Source organism: Triturus cristatus, chromosome 3_2 (genome assembly GCF_964204655.1).
Source record: "Triturus cristatus chromosome 3_2, aTriCri1.1, whole genome shotgun sequence".
NCBI classification, from domain to species: domain Eukaryota; kingdom Metazoa; phylum Chordata; class Amphibia; order Caudata; family Salamandridae; genus Triturus; species Triturus cristatus.
This window is the reverse complement of record NC_140584.1, coordinates 492747912-492772192: the sequence shown is the minus strand read 5'-3', so window position 1 is coordinate 492772192 and position 24281 is coordinate 492747912. Positions and strand designations below refer to the sequence as shown.

The 24281-nt window shown below is 41.6% G+C and overlaps 2 protein-coding genes across 4 annotated transcripts in view; one reads left to right on the top strand and one right to left on the bottom strand.

The window, feature by feature from the left end:
* ZNF143 (zinc finger protein 143) overlaps positions 1-24281 on the bottom strand; it is a 274804-nt gene that overhangs the window by 114818 nt on the left and 135705 nt on the right. Inside the window, exons 8-9 of the mRNA XM_085648159.1 lie at positions 22008-22130; positions 6854-6929 (exon numbers count right to left, since the gene is read on the bottom strand). Coding sequence (XP_085504285.1) covers positions 6854-6929; positions 22008-22130 — 199 coding nt within the window. The remainder of the gene's footprint in view (positions 1-6853; positions 6930-22007; positions 22131-24281) is intronic.
* Positions 1-24281, top strand: part of LOC146857603 (uncharacterized) — a 426280-nt gene that overhangs the window by 297781 nt on the left and 104218 nt on the right. For 2 of the 3 annotated variants that reach the window (XR_014979926.1, XM_085648161.1), the window contains one exon: positions 6198-6309. Coding sequence is in view for 2 of the 3 variants with exons in the window: in XM_085648161.1 (XP_085504287.1) it covers positions 6198-6266 (69 nt within the window). In the remaining variant the exon portion in view is untranslated. The remainder of the gene's footprint in view (positions 1-6197; positions 6310-24281) is intronic. The other variant, XM_085648162.1, reaches the window with a different exon arrangement.

Genomic DNA, 24281 nt, shown 5'->3' with positions numbered 1-24281 from the left:
TTGGGGAACACTACCACTGACGCTGCTGGGTAAGGCAGCGCTTTTTAAAATGATGGCACTCCCCCGCTTCCTATACGTACTGGAAATTACGACGTTTCCAGTGCCACCCAGCTACTTTAAAACGATAGCAGCACAGGTTACTAGTCTACTGTGGGGGAACAAACCAGCACGCATTGCGCAGGACAAGTTGGTTAAGGGCTGGTATGACAGAGGGATAGCACTCCCGAACATACAGTTATATTATTGGGCTGCTCAATTAAAAATCACTAATCAGTGGATACACGCTCCGCAGACGGACCCTGCCTTTAAAGCGGACAGATCAGGATTAGGAACAGAAGGAATGCTGTCAGCCCTTTATAACAAGAAGCAGACCCACTCATTAATAGGGCCCACAAGACATACAGTTATAATATGGCACACAGCACACACCAAACTGGGCTGGCAGGGGGTCATAACACAACTCACCCCGCTATGGGATGCGCGACGGCTGGAAAGCCTCCGGAACTTTAAGGGGTTCGCACAGTGGGACGCAATTGGTATATCCACAGTGGGGGACATGTGGCACAAAGGAAAAGTAATCACATTCGAGCTTCTTCAATAGCAGTACGAGTTGACACCCTCTGAAATCTTTAGATATATGCAAGTGAAACACGCGCTCCAAGCAGCCTTGACACCGGGCACTGAGGTCCCGGAGGCAACCCCACTAGAAGATAGGCTGTTGACAGATTACATGCACAAACGGGCTACATCTCTCACCTAACGAAAACTAATTAACAACCTGCCTGATCCTACCAAGATACTTGGTCCCGTGATGTGGGAGATCTTGATAACACAGATTGGCAGGAGGCACTGGCTTCCCCGAGGGAGGTGGGAATACCTTCAAAACTCAGGTTGGTGCAGCTTAAAATAGTGCATCAAACCTATTATACGAGGCTCGCTCTTCACAAAATAGGTACAGCATTACACCCGTATTGCCTAAGACGCTGTGGGGAGGAGGGCACATTTTACCATACCCTGTGGCAATGCCCAAAGGTCAGAGTTTACTGGATTAAGGTGATGAGAACAATATCGCAGGCGGAGGAGGTATCACTAGTACCTGAGCCCAAGAGATCTTTATTAAATATTTGGGAGCCAAATGATCTTACTCGCACAGTACAGATTTGGGCCACGTTGGGGATAATGTTTGCAAAACGTAATATTGCACAAAAATGTGGCTCAATAGAATCACCAACACTCAATGCATGGTGTAAAGATATGGACTCAGCTACGGTGGCCTAGAAAACAGTGTATGTCAGTCGTGGCTGAGTCGCTTGAGCTGGAATGTCCGGATCCACCCGGCCATTCAAAACTCAAAGGCCGTGATGCTCCAGATTTCTCACCACTTCTTTACCCATTCTGTCAGATTGTTGTTTAAATGCTTCGGTTGCCGGGATAGGCCAAATTTGAACAATCACATCCAATATTTGGTCCCTAGGCGTCACCTGGAAGAAATTCATATTAAAATCACCTGTCAAGAGGATCCAAGGAGCTGGATTGATCATGCTTTGTGATAACAATAGACTCAGTATCTTATCTATTGTTTATTTTTTCCTGCTACCAAGGGGATGTGTGTATACATTTATTATCATCAAAGGTGTCTTATTTCCTGGGCTAAGAGTCCAGACCTTAATTGCTTGAATGTTCGAATGATCAATTTCCACTTCTTCAATCTTTATTTTTAAGGCCACTGTTACGTATAGAGCCAAACCTCCTGCTGCACGCCCCTTCAATTTTGTTTTAATTGCTGGCTTGCTATAGCATGAGTATGCCGGTAACTTAATTTCCTCTTGTGCCCATGTTTCTTGAAAGAGGATTATCTGAAACCTTCCAATATATGTTAAAAATTTGTGATCGTCTACCTTTGCTGCCAGACCCTCTATATTCCATGAACAGATGTCAACTTTGTTTTTGTGACCAACGATACAGGTTTTATCCTGTCAATATCTTAAGTCTTTGTCTGTCCTGACATTCAGGGCACTCTGAAGCCAAGACCCATCCGATTTTGAATAGAGGGTTTTGCTCACCATGGCGTCCGTGTAGTTATCTGCCTGACGGGTTATAATATCCCGTAAAGGAGTGATTGAGCTACTCCTTGCCCCCTTTAAGATCAACGTTATGCCCAATTGCTGATTTTTATTATCCATTTGTAGACTTTTCGTTGGTTTTTGACTTCCCCTACCACATTCCTCACCAACCCTCTTAAGCCGACTTTCACCACCATTCGGTTTTAGGAACTGTGGATAGCGTTCCTCCTTTTCCCTTATCATCTCAATGCCCCATGTTTCAAATTTCTCCTTTTGCGCCTATAGTGGGTCCGCTACCTCTGCTGTTGCCCATGTGATCTTGTCGATTCCTCACCTCCCCACATCGGGTTGCTTACAAATGTAACTGAATGTATATCCATGGACTCTATGTGTTGTAATGCTGCTATTTCTTTGGTCATTCAAATCATAGATCCTCTATTTATTCGATCAAAGTGACCCCTGGATTTATATTTTGGTACAAATGTCATTTTACAGTAGATACTAGGTGATCTGGGCCGAACAGACCTCTCTCTTTGACCCTGCTGAATAGTGCAGACTATTTCCTGCTGAATATCCTTAACCTGCCCTAATTCATTTCGGTCATTCTTTCCCAATTGACATTCGTCCTGCGGTCATTGCCTCTGCTCCCCTTGTAGATCATTATCATTCCTTAATGATTTTTCCCTTACTTGCATTCTGATCTCCTTTTCATCTTTCTCCTCCAAGCCTTTCTCTACTTCCGGAGCGTTGTGCGATCTTTCCAAAAGCTCCACCAACTTAACTGTTTTACTTGGCGTGTAAGTTCATGTTTTATCGTTTTGGCCTGGACAGACCCCTGTTGGTTCTCTTCCATTTGTCTCTCCTTTACCTTCATCCTTGTTTTCCCTTTCGCGCTAGTTTGTATAATCTCATTCTCCTTCCCCACATTATTTTCCCTTACCTCGTCATCATTCTTTTTTTCCCGGTAGCGCCACTTGATTTCCTAATTTTGGGCAAAAAATTGGATACATTTTCCCTTGGATACCTGGATTATTCTCCACATCTTTTTTATTGTGGCTTTTCCTATATAAGTCTTTTTCTCTGTCTCTTAGAAAGCTTACATGTCTTGACTACTTCCCCTTGCGTGGACGGTTCTAGTGCTCCCTGCTCCACTGACCCATTCCTACCTGATATACTAAGCGATATCTGCTCACTTGAGAGCCTTTCACAAGTGTCAAAGTTTTTATCTATGATTTTTTCCGGATTACTCCCCTGTGTTATATCCACTTTCTTCCTCAATTGTGTCTTCTCCAAGCTTGAAATTTCCCCTCAGAGGCTCCTCTTCTCCAGTTCCCTTACTCTCGGGCAGATTTATTTCCCTCTGGTTTCCCACTGTTGTAAGCTATCTGACCCACTGAGCTCGTCACTTCTTTGGCAGATTGTAATTGCCCCTTTATCTCTGTCAGAACCTGTTCCAGCATCCCAGGCAGCGAGGACAGTTTATCCAGTACTGGGCTACATTCACAAGTATTCTCAGGCAATATCACCACCTACGCCTCTGCCTGCGCCCTTAGGACCAGCTGATACAATGCTCCAATTTTTGTATCAATCGCTGTGATATACAACGCCATTGTGTTTAAAAGATCCACCTGGATATCCAACTTACTTGATTGATATGTCAATGCATTGACCACCGATTGAAATGAATTAAGCAAAATCTCCCAAGTGTTGCTATCCAGACCTTTTTCCCCCAATGATTCTCTACTTGGAGGTCCAACTTGCATACCATTGGCCGGGGAGCCCACTACCGGGGGCCCAACAAGTTGATCCCCTGGCAATTCAGTTATCTCAACCCTGTCCTCTCTCTGAGTTAATTCATATTCGATTTCTGATTGAGCTTCTATTTTTGCAGGTGTTGTATTATCCCCAACGGCCTCCTCTCTCTGAGATAAGTCAGGGGATGGATCACGAATTGGATCGTCAGACGATTCATTAACTTTTTCTGGTTGTGCTTCTGTCGCCACAGGTACTGCATTACCCCCAACAGTGCCCAATACGTCCGTTAACTCCGTTTCCAGTTTTAATTTCCGAACAGGATCTATTCCTTCTAAGTCGTCTAGTTCATCCAAGTAAGCCATATATACCATATTGCTATCTTTCTTTTCCCAAACAAGTCGGAGTCATTCATTCCTTTTGCCCCACTTGCGCCCTACTACTATTAGGAGACACCAATTTCAATTGTGGATCGCCATTGTCACCTGCTTCCTGAATGACTGGCGTCTCCCCTTGCTGGGCTACTATTATGCTACTTTCCTTCTCACATTGCCGGTCACTACTTAGATGCCAGGTTTCCCAGTTAAACAGATTTTCTTTTTTGTATTACTTTTGTATTTAATCCCCCAAAGGAGAGAAAGGTTTCAGTTCCTCTCTTTTACTCATGTTCTTGCTGGGGTCCAATTTGGGAGGCCCCGTTGCCTGTGGTTGTATCTCGGGCTTTGTAGCTCCCTAATATGCATGTCTTTTCGATATGTAAGCAATACATCCACCGGGTTCTTCAAAAAGTCTGTCTTCCTTACCCTTTTTTTTGGTCGCAATTTGGAGTTCTATCAAGGCACGGTACTACTATACCTGGCCCCTCAATGCCAGGCTTCTCTATAAAAACCTCATTGGCAACATAGTTGACATCGTTGTCATCGGCCGAAGCTGCCCTGGCTTGCAATTTTTAGCTTCCGCCGCACTACCTCCTGCGCTCCTCTTGTTCTCCCTGAGCGCATTACTTTATGCGCACGTCTTCTACTGCCTTATACGGCCTTATTCGGCCACTGCTGCTTCCCTCTGCTTCCCTCCTTTAAACTGGGTGTTCAGCTGTCGCTGGAAGCGGGAGCAGAACTCAGGATCTCACCGCTCACCTCAGAACCCCTCTTTATCCCTCCTTATCTCCGCTTCCTTCTGCTGTTGCTGGGTGCTAGGTGCTGGGTGGTGAGTAGGCAAGGTGCAGTTGTTTCGGAGCAGGCGCAGAAGCGGACTCACCGCTCTCACTGCTCGCTTCTGATTTTCCTCCTGCTTGGGAGAGGGATTAGACTCAGGCTCAAGCTCTCACCGCTCACCTCTGCTTTCCTCCGTGCTCACCTCTGCTTCCTCTGTGCCGGTGCCTGGGGGTGATCAAAAGATCAGGAGTTCTATCTCGGACTTAACTGTCCGCACACCACACGCTTCTGCACTGCCGGTATGCTTGCTGCTCCCCCACCGCTCAACACTGCTCAATACTCCATACTCAATCGCCTGGAGTATGGGTCACCGCAACCGCCGCTGCCACGGTCTGCAGTCCACGGCCCCCGCCAACCGCTAATGAAAGCGGGGGGTTGAGCTGAAGCACGCCTGCGGTATGAACGAAACAGGTAGCCGTTAGCGGGAGCTGGAGCAGGGGACCGAAGCAGGGCGCCGGCGTCTTCCTCGTCTTTCGGCTGCTGCTGTCACTGGTCACTGCAAAAACCACAGACTGGCACTCACTGTTCCCCAGAGTTCCCCAGCTACATGATGGCCTCACTGAAATCTATGCTGTTTGGTATGAAACACCTTGTATTAATGAACCCACACTGATTCCAGTGGTGGATTTATTAATACATGCACCCAGAGGGCACCTTAGGGGTGCCCCTGAAAACCTACCAGCCCCTGGAAGTTCTTTATGTTGAAAATTATATAAAATTACGTGTTATTTTTGTTAATTGGTCCCGGATTTATTCTTGAGTGCGTGTCTAATTTATTGCCTCTGTGAGCGCAACAAATTCTTAGCACTACCCTCTGATAAGCCTAAACTGCTCGCCCAGACTGCCACAAAAGAGAGCATTTAGGATTATTACTCGTGCCTCAATAAACCAATAAGGGTCGCCCGGACTCTCTCTGTACAGTGTACCTCGCTTTGGCACACCATATAGAGAGACGGCTTCCAAGTGTAGGAAGTTAATAAGGGAACTGTTTTGTGTTTTATATTTTCCAGTTCTTACTTAATAGTTTTGAAAAATAATGTTTTGGTGCCAATATGTAGTACCTTTCTTCTGTGTTTCAAATTACCCTATTAATTGTAAATATTATTGGATGTCACTGCCTTGCTCTACATTTATATCTGTAACGATTTTTTAAATTTTTTTTTTAAAGTACATGTTGAGAACAGCTTCAGAGACGTGGAGGCAGAGTCAGCTGGCCGAGTTCTGCAGAAAGGCCTAGATGTCATGAATTTGCAATAACGGTAAAGTGCAGAAAATCAGAGGTGAGCAGCAGCTCCATAAAACCTTGTACGCTAAGTGAATTACAAAAGACCTCGCACTTAACTACACTTTCACCAAATAGAGAGAACAGTTGTAGTTTATTGTCTTATTTTAGTTTGAGGAAGAAACATTTATTTTATGTATTGTTTTCTGTATCGCAAACTCCACCCTTCCAGGTTTCTGGGCACTATATGAAGAGTTTAGAAAACAAGAGCAGAGGATACATAATGTGACAAAAGATGTGCAAGGCTGACGAAAGAATGCAAAGAAACAAGTGAAAATAACGGTATGAAAGGGAAATTGGGCCAGTGAGGGAGAAGCGCACACACACAGTACTGTTTACAAATGTTGTCATATTATGTACCATTTCAGGAAACGTTTCTGAGTGCGCCTTAAGGTAGCGGTAGTTGGACGAGGTAACATCTTCCAATAGGAAACATACAACAATTAACAGCACTACTTTTATTCTACAGCTTCTTTTGCACTGTATTTATCCAACCATAAAATGAAACTACACAAACACGTAGAAATGTACAAGTTTCATACCTGTAGCAAATGCTTTTCCACAACCAGAATGCTCGCACTGATAAGGCCGATCTCCTGTGTGGGACCTTTCATGTACCTATAACATTAAGCACAGACGCTAAGTTTAAAACACTTTTCCTGCTCGGGCTGTGTGTGACTGTTGCCAAGTCCTTTGTATTCAGGGTCAAGCAAGCGAGCACTGTACAAAATAGATCACTCACTCATTTAGCACCTTTTTACAGAACCTTACGAAAACAAATGCTTTTTCATGTAATACATTGTATACATTGTTTGCAGGAACTGCATTTACCATATATTTTCAAAGTGGAAAACACGCTCGTCCTTTTATTCCTAGGCCTTGTACTTTTTTCTTTGCCTTACACAACAGGCACACATCTAGTTTTGCAGAGTAATGCTAACAAGTTTAAAAACTGTTAGGGGTTTTAAACAAATGCAAAAGCAGTCATTAAAGGTAGGCTTAGGCTGACGACAGGGATAGATGAAGGGCTGCTGAAATCTCTGTAGAAAGTAGAAACGTTCCTTTGCATGTTTCATCTGTAAGTGCTAAAGAGGTTGCTGTAACCATACTCCACTATGGGTCAGCTGTTCATTAGGTGGAATCATTGGTCAGCAAATTAACAACTGGATAATCAGGGTGTGTGTCTAAAGGCTGCCTGTGGCAAACATGGCTCTTTCGGCTACCCTTTTCCTTTTCTAAAAGCCTGTTAACAACTGTGCATAAATGAACCATCAGACAAGTATATTTATATCTATAAAGGGAGTTCAAATAACTGCAAAGGCTGCTATGTTATGATATTTTGAGGTCTACAATCTAGGCAAAACTTACATTCCTATGCCTGTGTGGTACTGAGTACTAAGGTTGTTTGTTGCCCTTTTTTAATTAACCTTAAAAATATATAAACTACTTACCACATACTCACCAATACAAACACATATGTGTGGTAAAGACTTGCATGGTAAAAGTAATTCCGATATAATAAAATGCATTGTAATATCATTTTGTGGTAAAACTCTCGTGGTAAAGGCGGTTCCCTGTTGTTACGGAATGTGATAATAAATAATAGGCTGCAGTGTGAAGCAATGTGGTGGGTTAGGCTCTTGGCTGCGGATCTCAAACCTGCTCAGATGGGTGTGGGGTATTCCTAATAAACCACTGTCTGGACATCTAATACACATCCCTAAATACTTCAGTAGTGATTATTAGAATTGGAACACATCCTGCAGCGACAGCCTTCAACTCTTTTGTAGGATTTCTATGAAGAGAATCATGTCTCCATCTCAAATCATGGGATTTATCATGAGCGAGGTTTAATATTTCTAACTAGCAACTGTCTTGGAACAATAAAGGGGTGACATGGACAACACGACTGGTGGAGCAGGATGTGCTCACCCTTTTGTTATTTCTCACTTCACTAGGACAGTGGGCTGCAGGGTTTATAAGCATCTTTTCAAATTAAATGTCATAGTATACCTCGTGTAATAGCCTCACATTTTGGTCTGGTGACCATACTGGGAGTTACCTTGCACTGGCCGGTTAAACTTTGCAGGAGTTCTGTATTGCTATGATGAAGTGCATGCCGCAAATGGTGGATCTGGTCTACATAACCCTGCATTCATTTTTTCAATTATCTATGAATGTAGGCAAGCATGAGCATAGGTCTGTCATATATATTTGTGACCAACATGAGATCAGCTTTGTAGCCAAAGTTGCAAAGAAGTCAGGACCTATGTGTGAGAGCTTGCCCAATAAGAGCAATATATATGCTCTGCAGGGAGCCATTACTGCATGCAGCAGAGGCATGGAAAGCAGTTTGTGTAAACTGCCTGGACCAAATGATCCTATGACAGACTGAAAGCAATGAAAAGATGTATTTAATGTTCATATAAAAACTCTGGATGGCAACCTGGACAAACAAAAACACAGGATGGGGGAGGAAGGAAGGTGGTGCAAGTAAGAGGAAAAAAGGAAATCAAAGTAACTCTGAAAGTGGCAAGCACTGAACGGACACTGGGCAAGGGAAGCAGTACTTGGGCCATGCTTGAGGGTATGAACTAACCCACAAAGAGGAAGGAAGTGAAGCCAGCATTGACTGTCCAAAGAGAATCAAGGAAATTAAGAGTGATAATGAAGTTAACCAATAGTAAGCAATGGGTGGACTCTAAGCCCCCTTAAGTAAACAAAGCCTCTTGAAACCAGCAGCACGTGTGCTGTCTCAGGAGAGACCTAAAGTATAGGGTGTGGGGAGGAAGAGGGCAAAGAAAGGTGCAAACTGTCAAGGAGAAGGTGCCCGCCAAACATACTTACGGGCATAAAACAACCAACAGTGCTACGAAAACATTTACGGGCACCAGGGTGAAAGCTGAAGGGTGTTTAAGGAAAGGGCAGGGATGTGTCCTGCCTGAGGGGAATCAGCCTTTACTATGATGCCTTTACCACGCAGGACCTTTACTACGCAGGTTAGTATTTGTACCTTTAACACGCAGTACATAGCCACGCTTTTATTTATGTTATCTAAAAAAAAAGTGATTTTAGGGTGACTTGAGGGTTCAGGGTTGGGTAGTGGTAAAGAGAGGTGAGGTGAGGTGAGGGTGACTTGAGGACTCGGTGGGTAAAGGTAAAGGGAGGTGAGGTTAACTGGTGAGGATGATTTAGGGTTCAGGGGTGGACAGAGATAGAAGGAGGTAAGGGTTATTTTAGGTGTGAGCACAAGTCAGTAACAAATCAGAATTTGACGATAGTACAGTGGTGTACCAACTGATTTAGATGGCTTTTTGCTGAGCTAAAGACTTGAAAGTCAAGAAATAACAGTGTGCAAGCGTATGTGGGCACTCAAATCTGCTGTCTGTGTATGTGTGTTACATCTGAAGAGGGGAAACCAAAATCCTCCCAAAGCTGCTTGAATCGACCGGCAAAATAAAAACCAACTGCTGTTGGAGATGATGAATAAAAACAAAAGAAATAAGAGTGACAAGGAAGCCGACCAATGGTAATTATGTGTGGGCTCCAAGACCTTTTTAGATCTTTTTTTATTGAACAATAGATCTCACAGGGACTTGTTGTGATCTTATGTATTTTCTATTAGGTGATGTCACTAAATGGTTGCCCAGCAGCTGTAGCTTAGCGACAGGTGTTCTACTACGTGAGGCCAGTCTGTGGAGTCACGGAGACAGGACAGCTGTGTGCGAGGAGGCAGCTGTTGGGGGTTGCTGATATTTATCTTCAATAAACCTCTTCCTAATTCAATTGGTCCCCGTTTTCTCTTCAAAATTGGCGATGAGGATGGGATCGAGGTATTAATGAAGGAAGGAAGAACAAGTATTTGTTTAAGAAGGAGAGGAAGACGAAATTAATTTATCTGGAAGAAATCACACAGCATTGTAATCTTGAAAAAGGTCATTGGAGAACCCCAAGGCAAGGAGGTATCTCTCTGAGGAAGTGCCGGCGAGTTAACTTCAGATTTAGTTAAAGAAAACTGCCTCAAGGACTTTGGTGTTGCCTTGTAACTGTCTTTGAAACCGTGTATCGAATATAAAGGAACTACAGTTTTCGGCGAACTTTTATGGTAGTTCCGCTGAGATTCTTCTACCAAAGATAAAGAACTTTGAAGTTACACAATATCTGTGCACAGGGCGAAGAGCATCTGTTGTGGAAATTGTGTGGTGTCAACGTGGGATCTGCGCGACCCGACGCGACGCGACTAGTGATCAAAAGAAGATTTTCTTCGCTTTATTGTAAATTGTGCGGTGTCTATACAACAGGTGTATCGTTGACAGTCAATCAGGACTTCGTAAGTAAACACTGTTGGCTTACCGTTAGTTGCGAGTCAGTTGCCTGGAGCGAGTCGGTTGCCTGGATGCGCGACCATTCCTGTGTTTTCAACGCGCGACCAGTCCTGATTCCTCACGGAACATCCTGCATCGCGTTGCGCGCATGCGTGGTGTGCGCGAACAAAGCGTGACCTTCCGTGAGGTCACGTTGTGCGTGCCGCCATGTTAGTGGTTGCCTAGATACCATGTCATTGGAGCGGCGCGTCGTACACGAAGAAAAAGTTTACGCGCATGGAGTTCTAAGCAAGAGAGTGAACAGTGAAGGTGAGCTTTTCTGAGCTTTTCATCAAAAATTATTCTATGAAACTGTAGCGCAAAGCAATTGGCAAAGAATACGCTTAAACAATTAAATTACATCATTTTGAACCACCAACATGGCAAATCAAACCATTACTCCTCCTCCTACCTTCCTGCAAGAACCTCGAGCACGTTGTATGGTTTGGGAAGATTGGAAAGAATCTTTCATTACGTATTTGGAAGCCATAGGCGCCGAAATTTATGTAGCTAGCAGGAAGTTAGCAATTTTGAAGCATCATCTTGGGGTCGAAGGGAGGAACGTTCTAAAAACGCTTCCTAAACCTTTGTCTATCGGAAGGGAAAATGTTAACTCCGACGATGAGGAAGATGAAGACGTCTATGAAGTGGCAATAGCTATGTTAGAGGAAAATTATGGGAAAAAGTTGATCATAGTGGTGGAGAGACATAAGTTCTTTTCGCGTAAACAAGCACAGGGAGAAAAAATTGAGCAATATGTGGTTGCTTTGAGGAAATTAGCCATTTCTTGCAAATTTAAAGATTTACGAGACGAGATTATAAGGGATCAATTAATCAATGCTACCAGCAACAAAAAGGTTCAATAAAAACTGTTGGACTTAACGGATCCCACTTTAGACAAGGCTATTGAGATCGCAAAATGCAATGAAAACACATCAAGATATGTCAAGGAGTTGACAAATCCCAATTCCTCACAAGGTGAAACAAACGACACGAAAGTTTGTGATGTAGCGGCAGAAAAGAAAAGCAACAAAGGTTTAGAGAACAAAAAGAAACAACCTTTTTATGCAAGCAAAATATGTTATAGGTGTGGAAGCAACAGACATTCCGCAGATGCTATTCACTGCCCAGCTGCGAAGACTAGGTGTTATAAATGTAGGAAAATAGGCCATTTTTCTAGAGTATGTAAAGCATCTAATATCATTCAACCTAATCCAAAAGTGAATGTAATTAGAGATACTTCTGTTGAAAGTTCTGAAGAAAGCGAGGTAGAAATATACGTTATAGAGGATGTTAATGATGTGGGTGCAAAAGGAGGTGATAATTATATTCCTCCAAAGTGTAACCTCATTATAGACAATACAATGATTTCTATATGGGCGGATTCATGTTCCCCTTTTACCTTAATTGACAAGCAGGTTTGGGAAAAATTGGGTTCCAAAACACTAGCGCCTACAGATGTTAATCCAGTAGGATATTGTGGTCAGAGGTTACCAGTTTTAGGATATTTTTCTGCCACAATTAAATTTCAAGACAGAGAAACGGAAGCCAAGATATATGTTGTAGAGAAAGGTAAATCCTTATTAGGATGGAGGGAGCAAAAAAAGTTAGACATTATTCTAAATCCCAACCATCCTGACCAAGTTTTATTAACTGAATCTTCTGATTCAGAAGTTTGGAAATCCAAATTTATTTAAAAAAGAATTTGGGATGCTTGAAAAAATTCAAACATCGTATTATTCTGAAAGAAGGTACCATTCCAAGGGTACATAAAGTGAGGAATGTTCCATTGGCTCTCAGAGGTCCTCTCAAAGAGGAGTTGAACAGGTTATGCAGGGAAGGGATCATAGAACCTATAGAAGCCTCGGATTGGTTAAGTCCCATTGTTATTGCACGCAAACCCAATGGCAGTATCCACATGTGTGTGGATTTGAGAGATCTGAATCAGTGCATATGGGTTGATCGTCAACCTTTACCACACATAAATGAAATGTTATCAACTATTGAAGGTGGTAATATCTTCTCCACATTAGATTTGTTGAGTGCGTACCACCAAATAATGTTACATTCTGAGTCAAAACATTTAACATCCTTCATCACACCTGACGGTGCGTTTCAATTTGTGCGCATGCCGTTTGGTTTGGCTTCGGCATCGGCTGTGTTTCAAAGGGTCATGCAGAATATACTGGGTGACAACCCAAATGTATTAGTATTTCAAGATGATATTTTAGTTTGGGGTACTAATAGTTATGATCACGATAAAATCCTAGAGATGGTGTTAAGCAAATTAGAACAAGCGGGATTAACGATAGGTTTACAGAAATGCAAATTTCGTAAAACAGAGGTGGAATACTTGGGTCATACGTTATCGCCAGAGGGAGTCAAACCAAAATTTAAACTAGTTGAAGACCTAGAAAATGCCCCTATTCCGTGTGACAAATCAATTAAGATCATTCCTAGGCTTGGCAGAGAATTACTAGAGATTTATTCACAATTTTTCTACATGTGTCTCTCCCTTGCGAGAACTCATGAAGAAAAGAATGAATTTTGAGTGGTCTGAAAAATGTCAGCGAGCGTTTGAGGATGTCAAGAAAGCAGTCGCAAATGCCATTGCTTTGAAACCTTTCAATTCCAATGATAAAGAATAATAGTGACTGACGCTAGTGGTTATGGAATTGGGGCAGTTTTAATGCAAGTGCATGATAGCAAGGAACGGGTGATAGCTTTTGCCTCACGCACACTGAAAGGAGCGGAAAGCACTTATTCTGCAATAGAGAAGGAAGCGTTAGCGTGTTTGTGGGGGGTACAACACTTTCTGAACTTAGTTTGGGGAACGAGTTTCGAATTGCATACAGATCACAAACCATTAATAGATTTGTTTTCCACTGCGGGGGCAGGCAAAGCTTCTCCCCGTATAGCAAAATGGATTTATCGTTTGCAAGAATATGATTTTAGTTCGAGGTATGTTCCTGGTGTGAGGATCATCAATGCTGACTGTTTATCACGTCTTCCAAGCCTGACAATGATGGATCGGATCATGAAATGGATGATTGGGTAGTTGCTAAATTGTCAGATGTGTGTCAAGCTATCACCGAAGATGAATGGAAGGGGGCTATGCTGGAAGATAGTGTCATGAAGAAAATGATCGAATGTCTACCCAGTGTTGATGGGTGGAAACTTCAAGAGAACTTGTTACAGTACAAAGAAGTTTGGAGTGAGTTAGCTGTGGTGAATGGTATACTGAGGAGAAGTGACAAGTTGGTGGTTCCCAGTTCCCTCAGATCAAAGTTAATCGATTTATTACATGAAGGGCATGGGGGAATGACTGCAATGAAAAGGAAAGCAAGGAATGATTTCTGGTGGCCAGGAATGGATAGACAAATTGAGAGATTTGTGAGAGATTGTGTGGCGTGTTCACATAGTGATAAAACTCATACAGTTCAAGAGAGTCCCATTCAGCATTCTAAGTGGCCGGAACGTGCGTGGGAGAAGTTAGCAATGGATATTTGAGGTCCATTTGATATATTAGGAATTGGCAACAGATATGCTATTGTGTTGATGGATTATTTTTCCAAATGGCCGGAAGTAACATTTGTCAGAGAGGTTAAGGCCGCCAATATTATTGAATTTTGTGAAGAAATATTCCGTAGAGAGGGTTGTCCTGCGGAGATTCTCACTGATAATGGTTCACAATTTACGTCTGGTGAATTCTCTGAGTTTCTCAAAAGGTGGGGTACAAAACATTCAAAGACTCCTGTATATCACCCCATGGGAAATGGATTAATTGAACGCTTTAATCGTGTGATTGGTGAATGTATCCAGATATCTTTCCAAAACAACGGGTGTTGGAAAAACGATATAAAAAACATGTTATGGAATTACAGGATAAGACCTCATTCTGTAACTGGTGAAACCCCTTTTTGTTTATTGAAGGGCAGGACACCGTGCTCCATTGCCGTTCCTGCGTGGATGGGCAGAGGTGGCAAGAGAGTAATAAATGAGCATGAGCTGAGAACAAAGATTGAGAAATATCAAAACTCTTATGTGCGGAAACATAATGACAATTTGTTCAAGAAACCTAGATTATTTAGTGTAGGTATGTACGTGAGACTAAAATTAGATTCATTTCATGGTAAGGGGAATTCTAAATTATCTGAGCCAAAAGAGGTGTTGGTTGACAATGTTTTTTTTTTAAAACTATCAGATGGCAAGTGGTGGAATGTTAATAGAGTAACTAAGTGTAATGAGACGGAGGTTAGTGAATGGTTGAGAGGAAACAAAGTGGATAATTGTGAGGGTTCAGTTTCAGATGGCACAGTTGCATCCAACCCCAGAGGTGGTGTAGAGTGCAACCACACCAAATACTATGAGGAAAAGGATAAAGGTTTAAGGCACAGTACAAGGAGGATGACCACTCCAGTGAAATTTCGTGATTATATACGTTTTTTATTTTCAGCTGTCTGGTTATTAATTGTTATGGAAAGAGGATATGTTGTGATCTTATGTATTTTCTATTAGGTGATGTCACTAAATGGTTGCCCAGCAGCTGTAGCTTAGCGACAGGTGTTCTACTACGTGAGGCCAGTCTGTGGAGTCACGGAGACAGGACACCTGTGTGCGAGGAGGCAGCTGTTGGGGGTTGCTGATATTTATCTTCAATAAACCTCTTCCTAATTCAATTGGTCCCCGTTTTCTCTTCAAAAGGACTGTACATGCATTGTCAGGCGAGACCTAAAAAGAGTGTACGAAAATCAAGTCCTGAAGTGAAAAATGTTAAATCAAAAATGTGGAAGTTTATCTGGTTGTTCAAGGGTGTGTACTTCTGGTGTAATCCTGCTATGTAAATGTGATGTAAATCTGTAGTCACCATGTATAATAATGCTGTAGTAACTTTTAGAAATGCCATGGGAAAATGTACTGATGAGCTTTTATACTGGTGATTCTGGGTGCAAGTGAGAAGCATCCAAACAAATCCTAGAATCCGTTGTAATGGATATGATGAGCCAAAGTAACTAGTAAGAGTGACTAACAAAAATGAATGTGTCAATTTGTAACGAAACTGGTGCTCATGTAAAGCGCTCTGATACCCGATTTCTCAGGTCTAGTTTGCGCTATATAAAACTTAAAAAAAAAAAAAAATGTTTTAAAGTAGATTCAAGAGGGGAAGGATGTATATGACATAGAAGAGGTCAACAATTTTAAACTGGATGAATCATATGGTGTACTCAGTAGCTTTTCAATGAGGTAGAGGTTATTTTCCGATGAAGAATTTAAACACTTCTGATTAGGAGGACTATTGATAGGTTCACAGAGTTTTGCTGCAGCATAGTCCAAAAGAATATTGCCATGCCAATGATGCATGAAGTGTATGGCATTCTTGTCACTGCACAGGAATGAGGAAGGTTGAATTGGCCAGGGTGTGCGCTAAGGAATTTAAAGAAATAATGGAAGCACTGGAATGGCCCAGTCCCATTGAGGGTGCCAAAAAGGTAGTGATGGAAGAAAAAAGGTAGGTAGGGTATAAGGCATGTGTATTCCTAAGCGTGCATTCTAAATGTTTGTATTTGACATCCTTTTTTATGCTTAATGTACTTGTATCATGCACAATGTAAAACACAGTTGTGCCTAGGCATTAATTCACAGATTAAGTATACAAAGTAAACTAAGTTTCATAGGATTAGTTCTGGGCAAATCGTTTTAGGCTCCATTGGTTGTGTCCAGTTTGCATCTGTGTGGCAATTAAAGTGACATACATGTAGCCAAATCAGACTGTGATTACAATGGCCAGGTCCTTGTTCGTGTCCAGGATCATACAAGAGAGCCAAACAAGATAACATATAAAGGATATGGATACATGGATTTTTACCTTTTATTCCAGGAGTCAGTTGCCTGTGTCCGAATGTTATTGACAGGAAACGAGTGTAGGCAGGAACAAGGTCAGAAGAGTAGGACTATGGGGGATGATAATGGATTTTCGATGTTAAAACTAGCACGTCACAAGTCTTGTTCTGAATTGCATCATTAATTGGGAACAGAAGATTTGTCTGGGTATGTTTTTCGGAGGCAACGGTCTGCCACCGAGAAGCATCAGTGACCACTGTATTTGCCTTAGGTTCTGGGTGCCATCAGGAGACACCATACTGCTGACTGCCAGTTTACTGTTGGGGAGTACAGATCAATTTTAATTGCTGATACTTAAGTGGTGTGCCTTGGATGTAGCTACCCATGAGGAAGAGGAGTATCTGGAATGTATTTTTCCATTTTATGGAATGTGCAACTACTGGTTTATTTTGTTAGGCCAAATATCCCCATGCAGCATCTTACATCCTCTACAGTCTACAATGTGTCAGGATATCTGCCATGTAGCTACCCATGAGGAAGAGGAGTATCTGGAATGTATTTTTCCATTTTATGGAATGTGCAACTACTGGTTTATTTTGTTAGACAAATATCCCCCTGCAGCATCTTACATCCTCTACAGTCTACAATGTGTCAGGATATCTGCCAGAAAAATAGTTTGATAGAGGCCAAGGTTTGCAAGAAAGAGAGTGACAGTGTATTAGATCAAACATATCCCAGAATATTTGGAGAATACTTACACTTCATGAACATTGTTCAAGAATAGGGATATGTTTGAAAGGTGAGCAGAAGATCCACATTTGTTTGATTTACTAAAAAGTAATGCATTGAATTCACTGTCATTGCAAAATGTTGGCAATAAATCCAGAACGCTTGATGTTTGATGGCAGTGACTATGTTGTTGGAGCTTTGAACAGTCAACTGTAGAGAGGGATCTTAGCAACAATTGCTTAAGCATCAAAGATGTTTTAATTATAAAAGTAAATATTCATTGATTGAAAGAGAGCCATGACCTGCAAGTGGCATACACAGATGTTTAGAGTGTTTCTATGAGGTATCCTGTGGACAAAAACCTCTTGGTGCATCTTAGGACCACCAACATTTGAGTGAGCTCTACCCCACGTATTGCTTGATAATTTTCTGTAGTTAGGTTAATCTTGCACAGGTAGAAGAAATGTGGTTGTATATTGTTTACCAGTCATCCCTACATATCAACTGATGCAATGCAGCATAATAGTGAAAGATTCACAGATATTATGTGTGGGCTTCAGGAGTGGCAGAATCAGTTTAGGTAAAGAAAAGTGGTGGCCAGTATGAGTGGAGGAAGCTGAATTAGTCTGCCGAAAAATGAATGTGACAAGAGTTTGGAAGGAAGTACTCAAAAATAGACGTTTTACATATAGAGGCAGATTCTTATGGCTGTGACACAAATGATAAGAACAAATAGACACCTGTTCTTCTAACGCTATTAATGGATGTGATAGATAAGGATTAAAAAGCTGTCTCCTGAAGTTATAGTCCCATTTTCAGGAAGAGGTTAGGTTTGTGCTAGTATACGAGTGGAGATTTGGATTTGATTTGTACATGAAGTACATACCAGGTTGGTACTGAGGTTTTGGGATGTGATTTTCTGTTGTAGAGGAGTAGCTAGTGACTTGCAAAGGCATCCAGATTTGTTCCAAACAGATGAAGTCCTCATGAATGAAGGCAGTTGAACAGAAAAGCACTGCTTCAAAAGTTTCAAATATGCATGATCAGGTAGAGTGGTTTAATTATTTAGACAAAATACACTTTTTAGTAAGTGTTGGTCAGTAGTTTGATTGACAGTAGGTCGCTGAAGAGATACTGAAGGCTAACAGGCTGTCTCTATATATATCCATAAGGCTTTTACCATTTGTACATATCTGTGGCTTGGTACTGTCAATCAGCCTTTGCCACTGTGGTTGGGTATATGAAAGTGTAATGTGATACTGGATTACGTCCTGGGGGAATGCGTGAAAGGCAGAAGTGCAAAATGTATGAGAGCGACAGGTTAAGGAATTTGACAGTTGGCTGTGGATTTCAAACAAGTTCAAGTAAAGTGACTCTAATTTCAGTAGGTTGCTGGATGGAATGAGTACCTTGGTGCTTGACTCGAGGAAGAAATAAAGGGGGCTTTGGAATAATGCAGGCTTAAATGTAAAGAGTTTGTTTTTGTTATATATTTATTAAACCTGCAACGTTCCCCTTCAGCTAAATCGTCCCAAAGTCTTGATCATTGAGTCAGTAAGATGCACCCACCAACTTTAGTTATTCAAACCGGGGGAACAATGCATGCTGTGATACAGCCGTCATTCCTCACTGCAAGAGTCTTAGCTCTCATGTTCCATACACTATGTTTCACAGAAACATTGTCTAACATTAAGACTGCACCTTTCTTTACATCCAAAAGGGGATTCAGATTTCTATGTAATTCAAATCAATTCACTCCCCACCATCTCTTCATTAATTATTCTTTGACAACGGAGTCAGCTTTCTGCACTGTTTTTAGTCACACAAAACAAATTATATCAGCAAGTCACCTATGGGCTTTGTATGACCTATGGTCATACTGGCTATGTACTACCGTCTCATTAGGTTCTAGATTGCCTGTACCATGCTTGCTCTCAAGCCCCTTTGAGAAAACCAAAAGCTCTTTTCATGAGAGGTAAAGGAGCTACTTCTGCCCTAGTAAGAAAAGCCCCCACCCCCCCATATGTGCATGAAGAATGTAAATGAATTATGAGACCTAGTTCCTGTGACCCCAAGACTATCAGGGGTTACTGGGCTCCAACTGACATAAGTGGAATCACTTATAACGTGTGCCCTGGGTCCAAACCCACAGTACTATTGGACCAAAATGTAAATTACCAAGAATTAAATAACTAAGAACTACCTTTAGCAACTGACTCTCACTGGAAAAAAGGAAAAGCAGTGGCATCCGGCAAGGCTTGCGGGCAGGGGGGAGGTTATGTGGGGGTGAGAATTGTATTGTGATTGGTAAGTACCCAGGCTCTCCTGACCAACAACAACACTGCAATATAGCGTTATGATTGGTGGCACTCAGCCAGGGGGTGAAGGGGTGGGCATGTTCTCCATGCAGGCTGTAATACTGCCTGCATGGAGAACAGGGAAAGTGCGCATGACTGGTTTGGCCGACCAAACAGTCAATGCGCACTTAGGAGTGGGTAAAACACTCCTCCCTTGCCCTGCTCCAAGAGCTGAGCAGCCCCGCCGACCCATCCGCCCGCAAAGCAGCACGAATCATAAAATGATAATAACTCAAAGTTATTATCATTTTTTGTTTCATACTTTGCACTGCTTAAAAGCAGTGGGGCGACGCTCCTCCGCCATAGCGGAGGAGCCGCCACGGTTTTTTGGCCAATGTTTAGCTATAAAAGTGTTAGCGATCAGCTGCCTACTTCGTCACCATTTTTCGAAAACAAAAGGTGTTTAAATATTTATTACCCATACACTTTGCTTAAGTTGAATTTGTATCTTGTGTGGTCACCAATTTATTCATATCTATTATCAAAAGCATTGATAAACCCTAGTGTCTTTCCAGCGGATAGAAAGTGATAACAGTACAGTCCGGATCCCATAAATGTGGTTTTAACAAATACCCTTCCTGTCTGTACCCAGCTTCCTCTACATAATGCACCTGAAATGGAACAAAAACAATTTACACTTCATATTAAGTAGGGAAGGTGAAGGAAAGGTATTGAGATTTGTGATAACCAGAAGCGGAAAGGCATCGTTCCATTTGAGTTTGATCATTAAAATGTTGGGGAATAATACAGTAAGATTTTCAAATGCAGGCCATAAATATAAAGAAAAAGGGCACAAAACTGTGTCATATGCTGTTGATAGTTTAATTTATCACAGATAGCTATAAAATCTGTACTTCTTAGAACATGAAGAAAATCAGTTAAGTGGAACCAAATTTGCAAATGAAAGGCAGCTGTCTTGAGCTTCTCTTTACTCATTTGTACAGGAACTACTGTTAATAGTAGCAGTGACAGGAGGCCTGCTTTTCGAGATTTCGTGAACTGTTTTTCATTTGTGTCCCTTAAAAAATGTATTAGAGTTGATGATTTTTCTATACAAACGAAACCCAGATTATCAAATAATCCATATCGAGAATTGCCAAAGAGACAAACTACACAGTTAAAAAATGCTGCTAAATTAAATATATAAAGCAACCGACCATATGGTGAATATCTAAATGTTTCAAAAGTTCTCGTCATACCAAAAACATCATGAATAGTAATACCCATTAAAAAAACAGACAGGCAACAGTGGGATAAATAAAAAACATAAATAACAAGGAAGTGCTAGTCTGTGTTCTACACTTACTCTGACCCAGGAAGGAAAAAGGAACAGAGGCTGGACGGTGGAAAGCAAGAAGGACAGCAAGATAAGGAGGACTGGGGGAAAGGGAACCGGAGTTGAGGTACAACTTATGGAGGAAGTGAGGATAGCTATCAGGCAAAAAATAAGCAAAGTAGTGGCCGTCAAGAAACAAGCATACAGAACTAGAGTAAAGAAAGTGGAAAGGAAATAAAGTCAATATAGAAGTGTATCAGAAAGGAGAGGAGAGAAGGTCAGACTATTCTGGATAGGTATACGAAAAGGTGAGAAGGAGGAGTATGAAAAAGAGAGAGGAGGGGTCCAATATTAAAGGGTAGAAATGATCAAAATCAGGAATGGGGAAACTATGGTCTTTTATGAAATCCTAACAAAGAAGGACACATGCAATTTCAACATGAGAGACTTTCACCAGGTTGGACTTGACAAATTAGCAATGTCATTCATTTTGAGAAATACAAGAAAAAAGTGTATCTATGTCTTGCTTAGCTCTAACAATACCATAAAAAAGAATTGCTTTTAGGTATTAATTAATGCTGTTCTTTGCGGTTTTCCCGCATAGTAGAAATAATAAAGATCCTGTAGAGCCAACAACTGTGCAAATGGAGGAAGAGCAAACATCTGAAAATGTAACTCTCCAGGCAGCATCTGTCAGATTAGCTGTACCACATGTACTTTTCCCACATCGATGTTACTGTCATCTTTGCATTACTAAACATTCTATTTGCATGTTTTTCATTTATCCTATGGAGGCAGACCCAATTTACAAAACAATTATTATTTGGATCACAAATTTCTGTTGCAAAAAGCCTCATCATATTTTCTCATTTTTGAGAAAAAGGTGAACACAAAAACACAAATCTTGAGTATCATTTTTTCCCCAAAATGAGATATAATATAACCTAACTACTTTCACTAAAACGGTTACTAAATGTAATATTCACACAACTTGAGTTATTAAAGAAAGAAAATAAAGCATAAGCATTTTTGTTTGTCTGGAACAAAGACCAACTTAGCAGGTCTCTGTACTGCTGAGTGTAGGCTGTAATTGTTAAGAAATAACAAACAATGAATCTGGTTTTCATACCTTTAGGTGATGAGCTGTTGTATAAAGTTTCCCACATCCATCATAATCACATCGAAAAGCTTTCTCTCCAGTCGGTAGTGGTTTTGGTGTTACTCCTCTTGCTACATGACCTTGCAAAACAATCTAGGATAATGCAAATGTTGAACAGCTAGTATGAAATTTAATCTCAAAATTCTATCAATCAAACCTTTGTTTGGAAATTAAAATGAAGGTAAACTAAATAAGAAGGCCAGCCTCTCTTGGGTAATATAAGCTTTGAAGTACGTTTCTCAACAAGCCCATTTACCATTGTTCTAAGACTGTAACTTCGGGCCTTGAGTAAATAAAGTATTTCAACATCACCAGTACTGTCAAATTTATTGCCAGTGTAATTGGGAAAGCTAAGAGTGGGTTTAGAGATTGAGCTGTGTAGTGGCATATAACATCACTGTAAGTAAAAATACAGACATAAACACAATCAATGACAGCACAACACATGATGATATATGATGATATATGATAATATAAATATGGCTATGTACGTAGATTGCAATGGAAGTAAACATTCTGAGGCCCAGCACAAAATACAAAAATCAATACAATACCATGTTGAATGTTGCAGCAATGTTGCCTGTCATCCAAGAAGGCAATACATATCAAACGTTAGACATTACATTATCTTGCTGATGCCAAGCTGGAATTTTTGAAAGTCTAGTGCAAAACTACTGAATTACAATGTGAAGGCCTAGCATCTGAAAAAAACATGCATCAATGCACAGATAGAACAGCAGATAGCAGCAGGTTGAGGCAGTGGATATAAGAAACAGCCAGAGTTATTGTCAGGGTGAATAATGATACAAAAGTATACAATAGGTATAAAAGGAAAGGCTCTTACCTTACTTAGATCGTTTTTGTCTGACAGAGAGCAGTTTGTTGCTCTCTCCGAATTCAAATCAGATAATTTCACATTGCTATGCAGGGTACCCCAGGGCTCATCATTGAGCCCGACCCTTTTTAACATCTACATTGCACCCTTGGAGCAGCTGATCACATCTTTGGGCTTTTCAGCAATTTCCTATGCTGACGATACCCAAATTGTGGTATGAGTGACAGGCTCACCTTCGGACACAGCGTCACAGTTCTTTACCTGCATTTGTCAAGTCGGGGACTGGATGGCAGCTGTCTGAAATTAAATTCAAATAAAACTGAGGTTCTACTCTTTGGCCGAAACACCTCTTTTTGGTCCCCAGATCTCTGGCCATCAGAACTGGGTCCTTTGCCGGTCCCTGCAACTAAGGTAAAAAAATCTAAGACTCACCTTTGACTCCAAGCTTCCATTCGAAGGCCATGTGAATCAGGTCACCTCTGCATCTTTTTATACATTAAAACTTCTTAGAAAAATCCTTCCATTTATTCCTGTCATCCTGCTAAGTATCTGCCGTTGTCCAATCTATCAATGCCCGCTACAGATATTTTAAGATATCAGGATTAAAGCCTGATGTAACATGAAAAACAGTCGTCATGTCTTTCTTCCCAAGTGGCTGGCATGCCTATGGCTTTCTCAAGGCAAAAATGTCAAAGGGAACAGTGTTCCAGTCGTAATAATAGCTTAAATTACAAAACGAAAAGTCTCTGCGGCAATGACCGTGTCGGCTGTTTTTCATGTTACATCAGGCTTAAATCCTGATGTCGTCAAATAAAAAACATTTAAAGATACAAAGAACTCTTTAGACATTTTTTGGCCATTTATAGCTAAAAACTCATAATCTCCTTAGGCACGGCTTGTTGCTTTCCTGAACTACTCCAATTACCTGGTGGACATTAGGGGTGCTGCCATCTGGTAGGCAGTCCTACCTCTTACAGAACATGGGTCCTGTCCAGGTCACATAACCCCCTGGGCCTCACCCCTGCTCATGCAAATAGTGACAACTTGGCAGCCGCAGGAAGGCAGAGATGGCAGATAAATAGCCCTTAACAGTGTCCAAGGCAAGACCTTGCTGTGTTGAGAGAACAAACAACAAAACCTCTAGAAGAGGTGCAGAAAGGGGATCCACCGGCATGACGAACACTATGCCACAAACCTATCCCAAGGACAGACATAGATGGTCTGGGTAGAGGGATTCCTGGCTGCCAAGATGACAACATACTTCAAAACCCTCAAGTGTCGCCGCTCAATCTCCATGCATGAAAGTATAGAGTGCACAGGTTCGGGTGCAGGACACTGTCCTCCTGCTGCGGTGGGAGATCCCCCTGAAGGAGCAGCCTGATCGGAGGAGTGATGCTCATGCTCAGGAG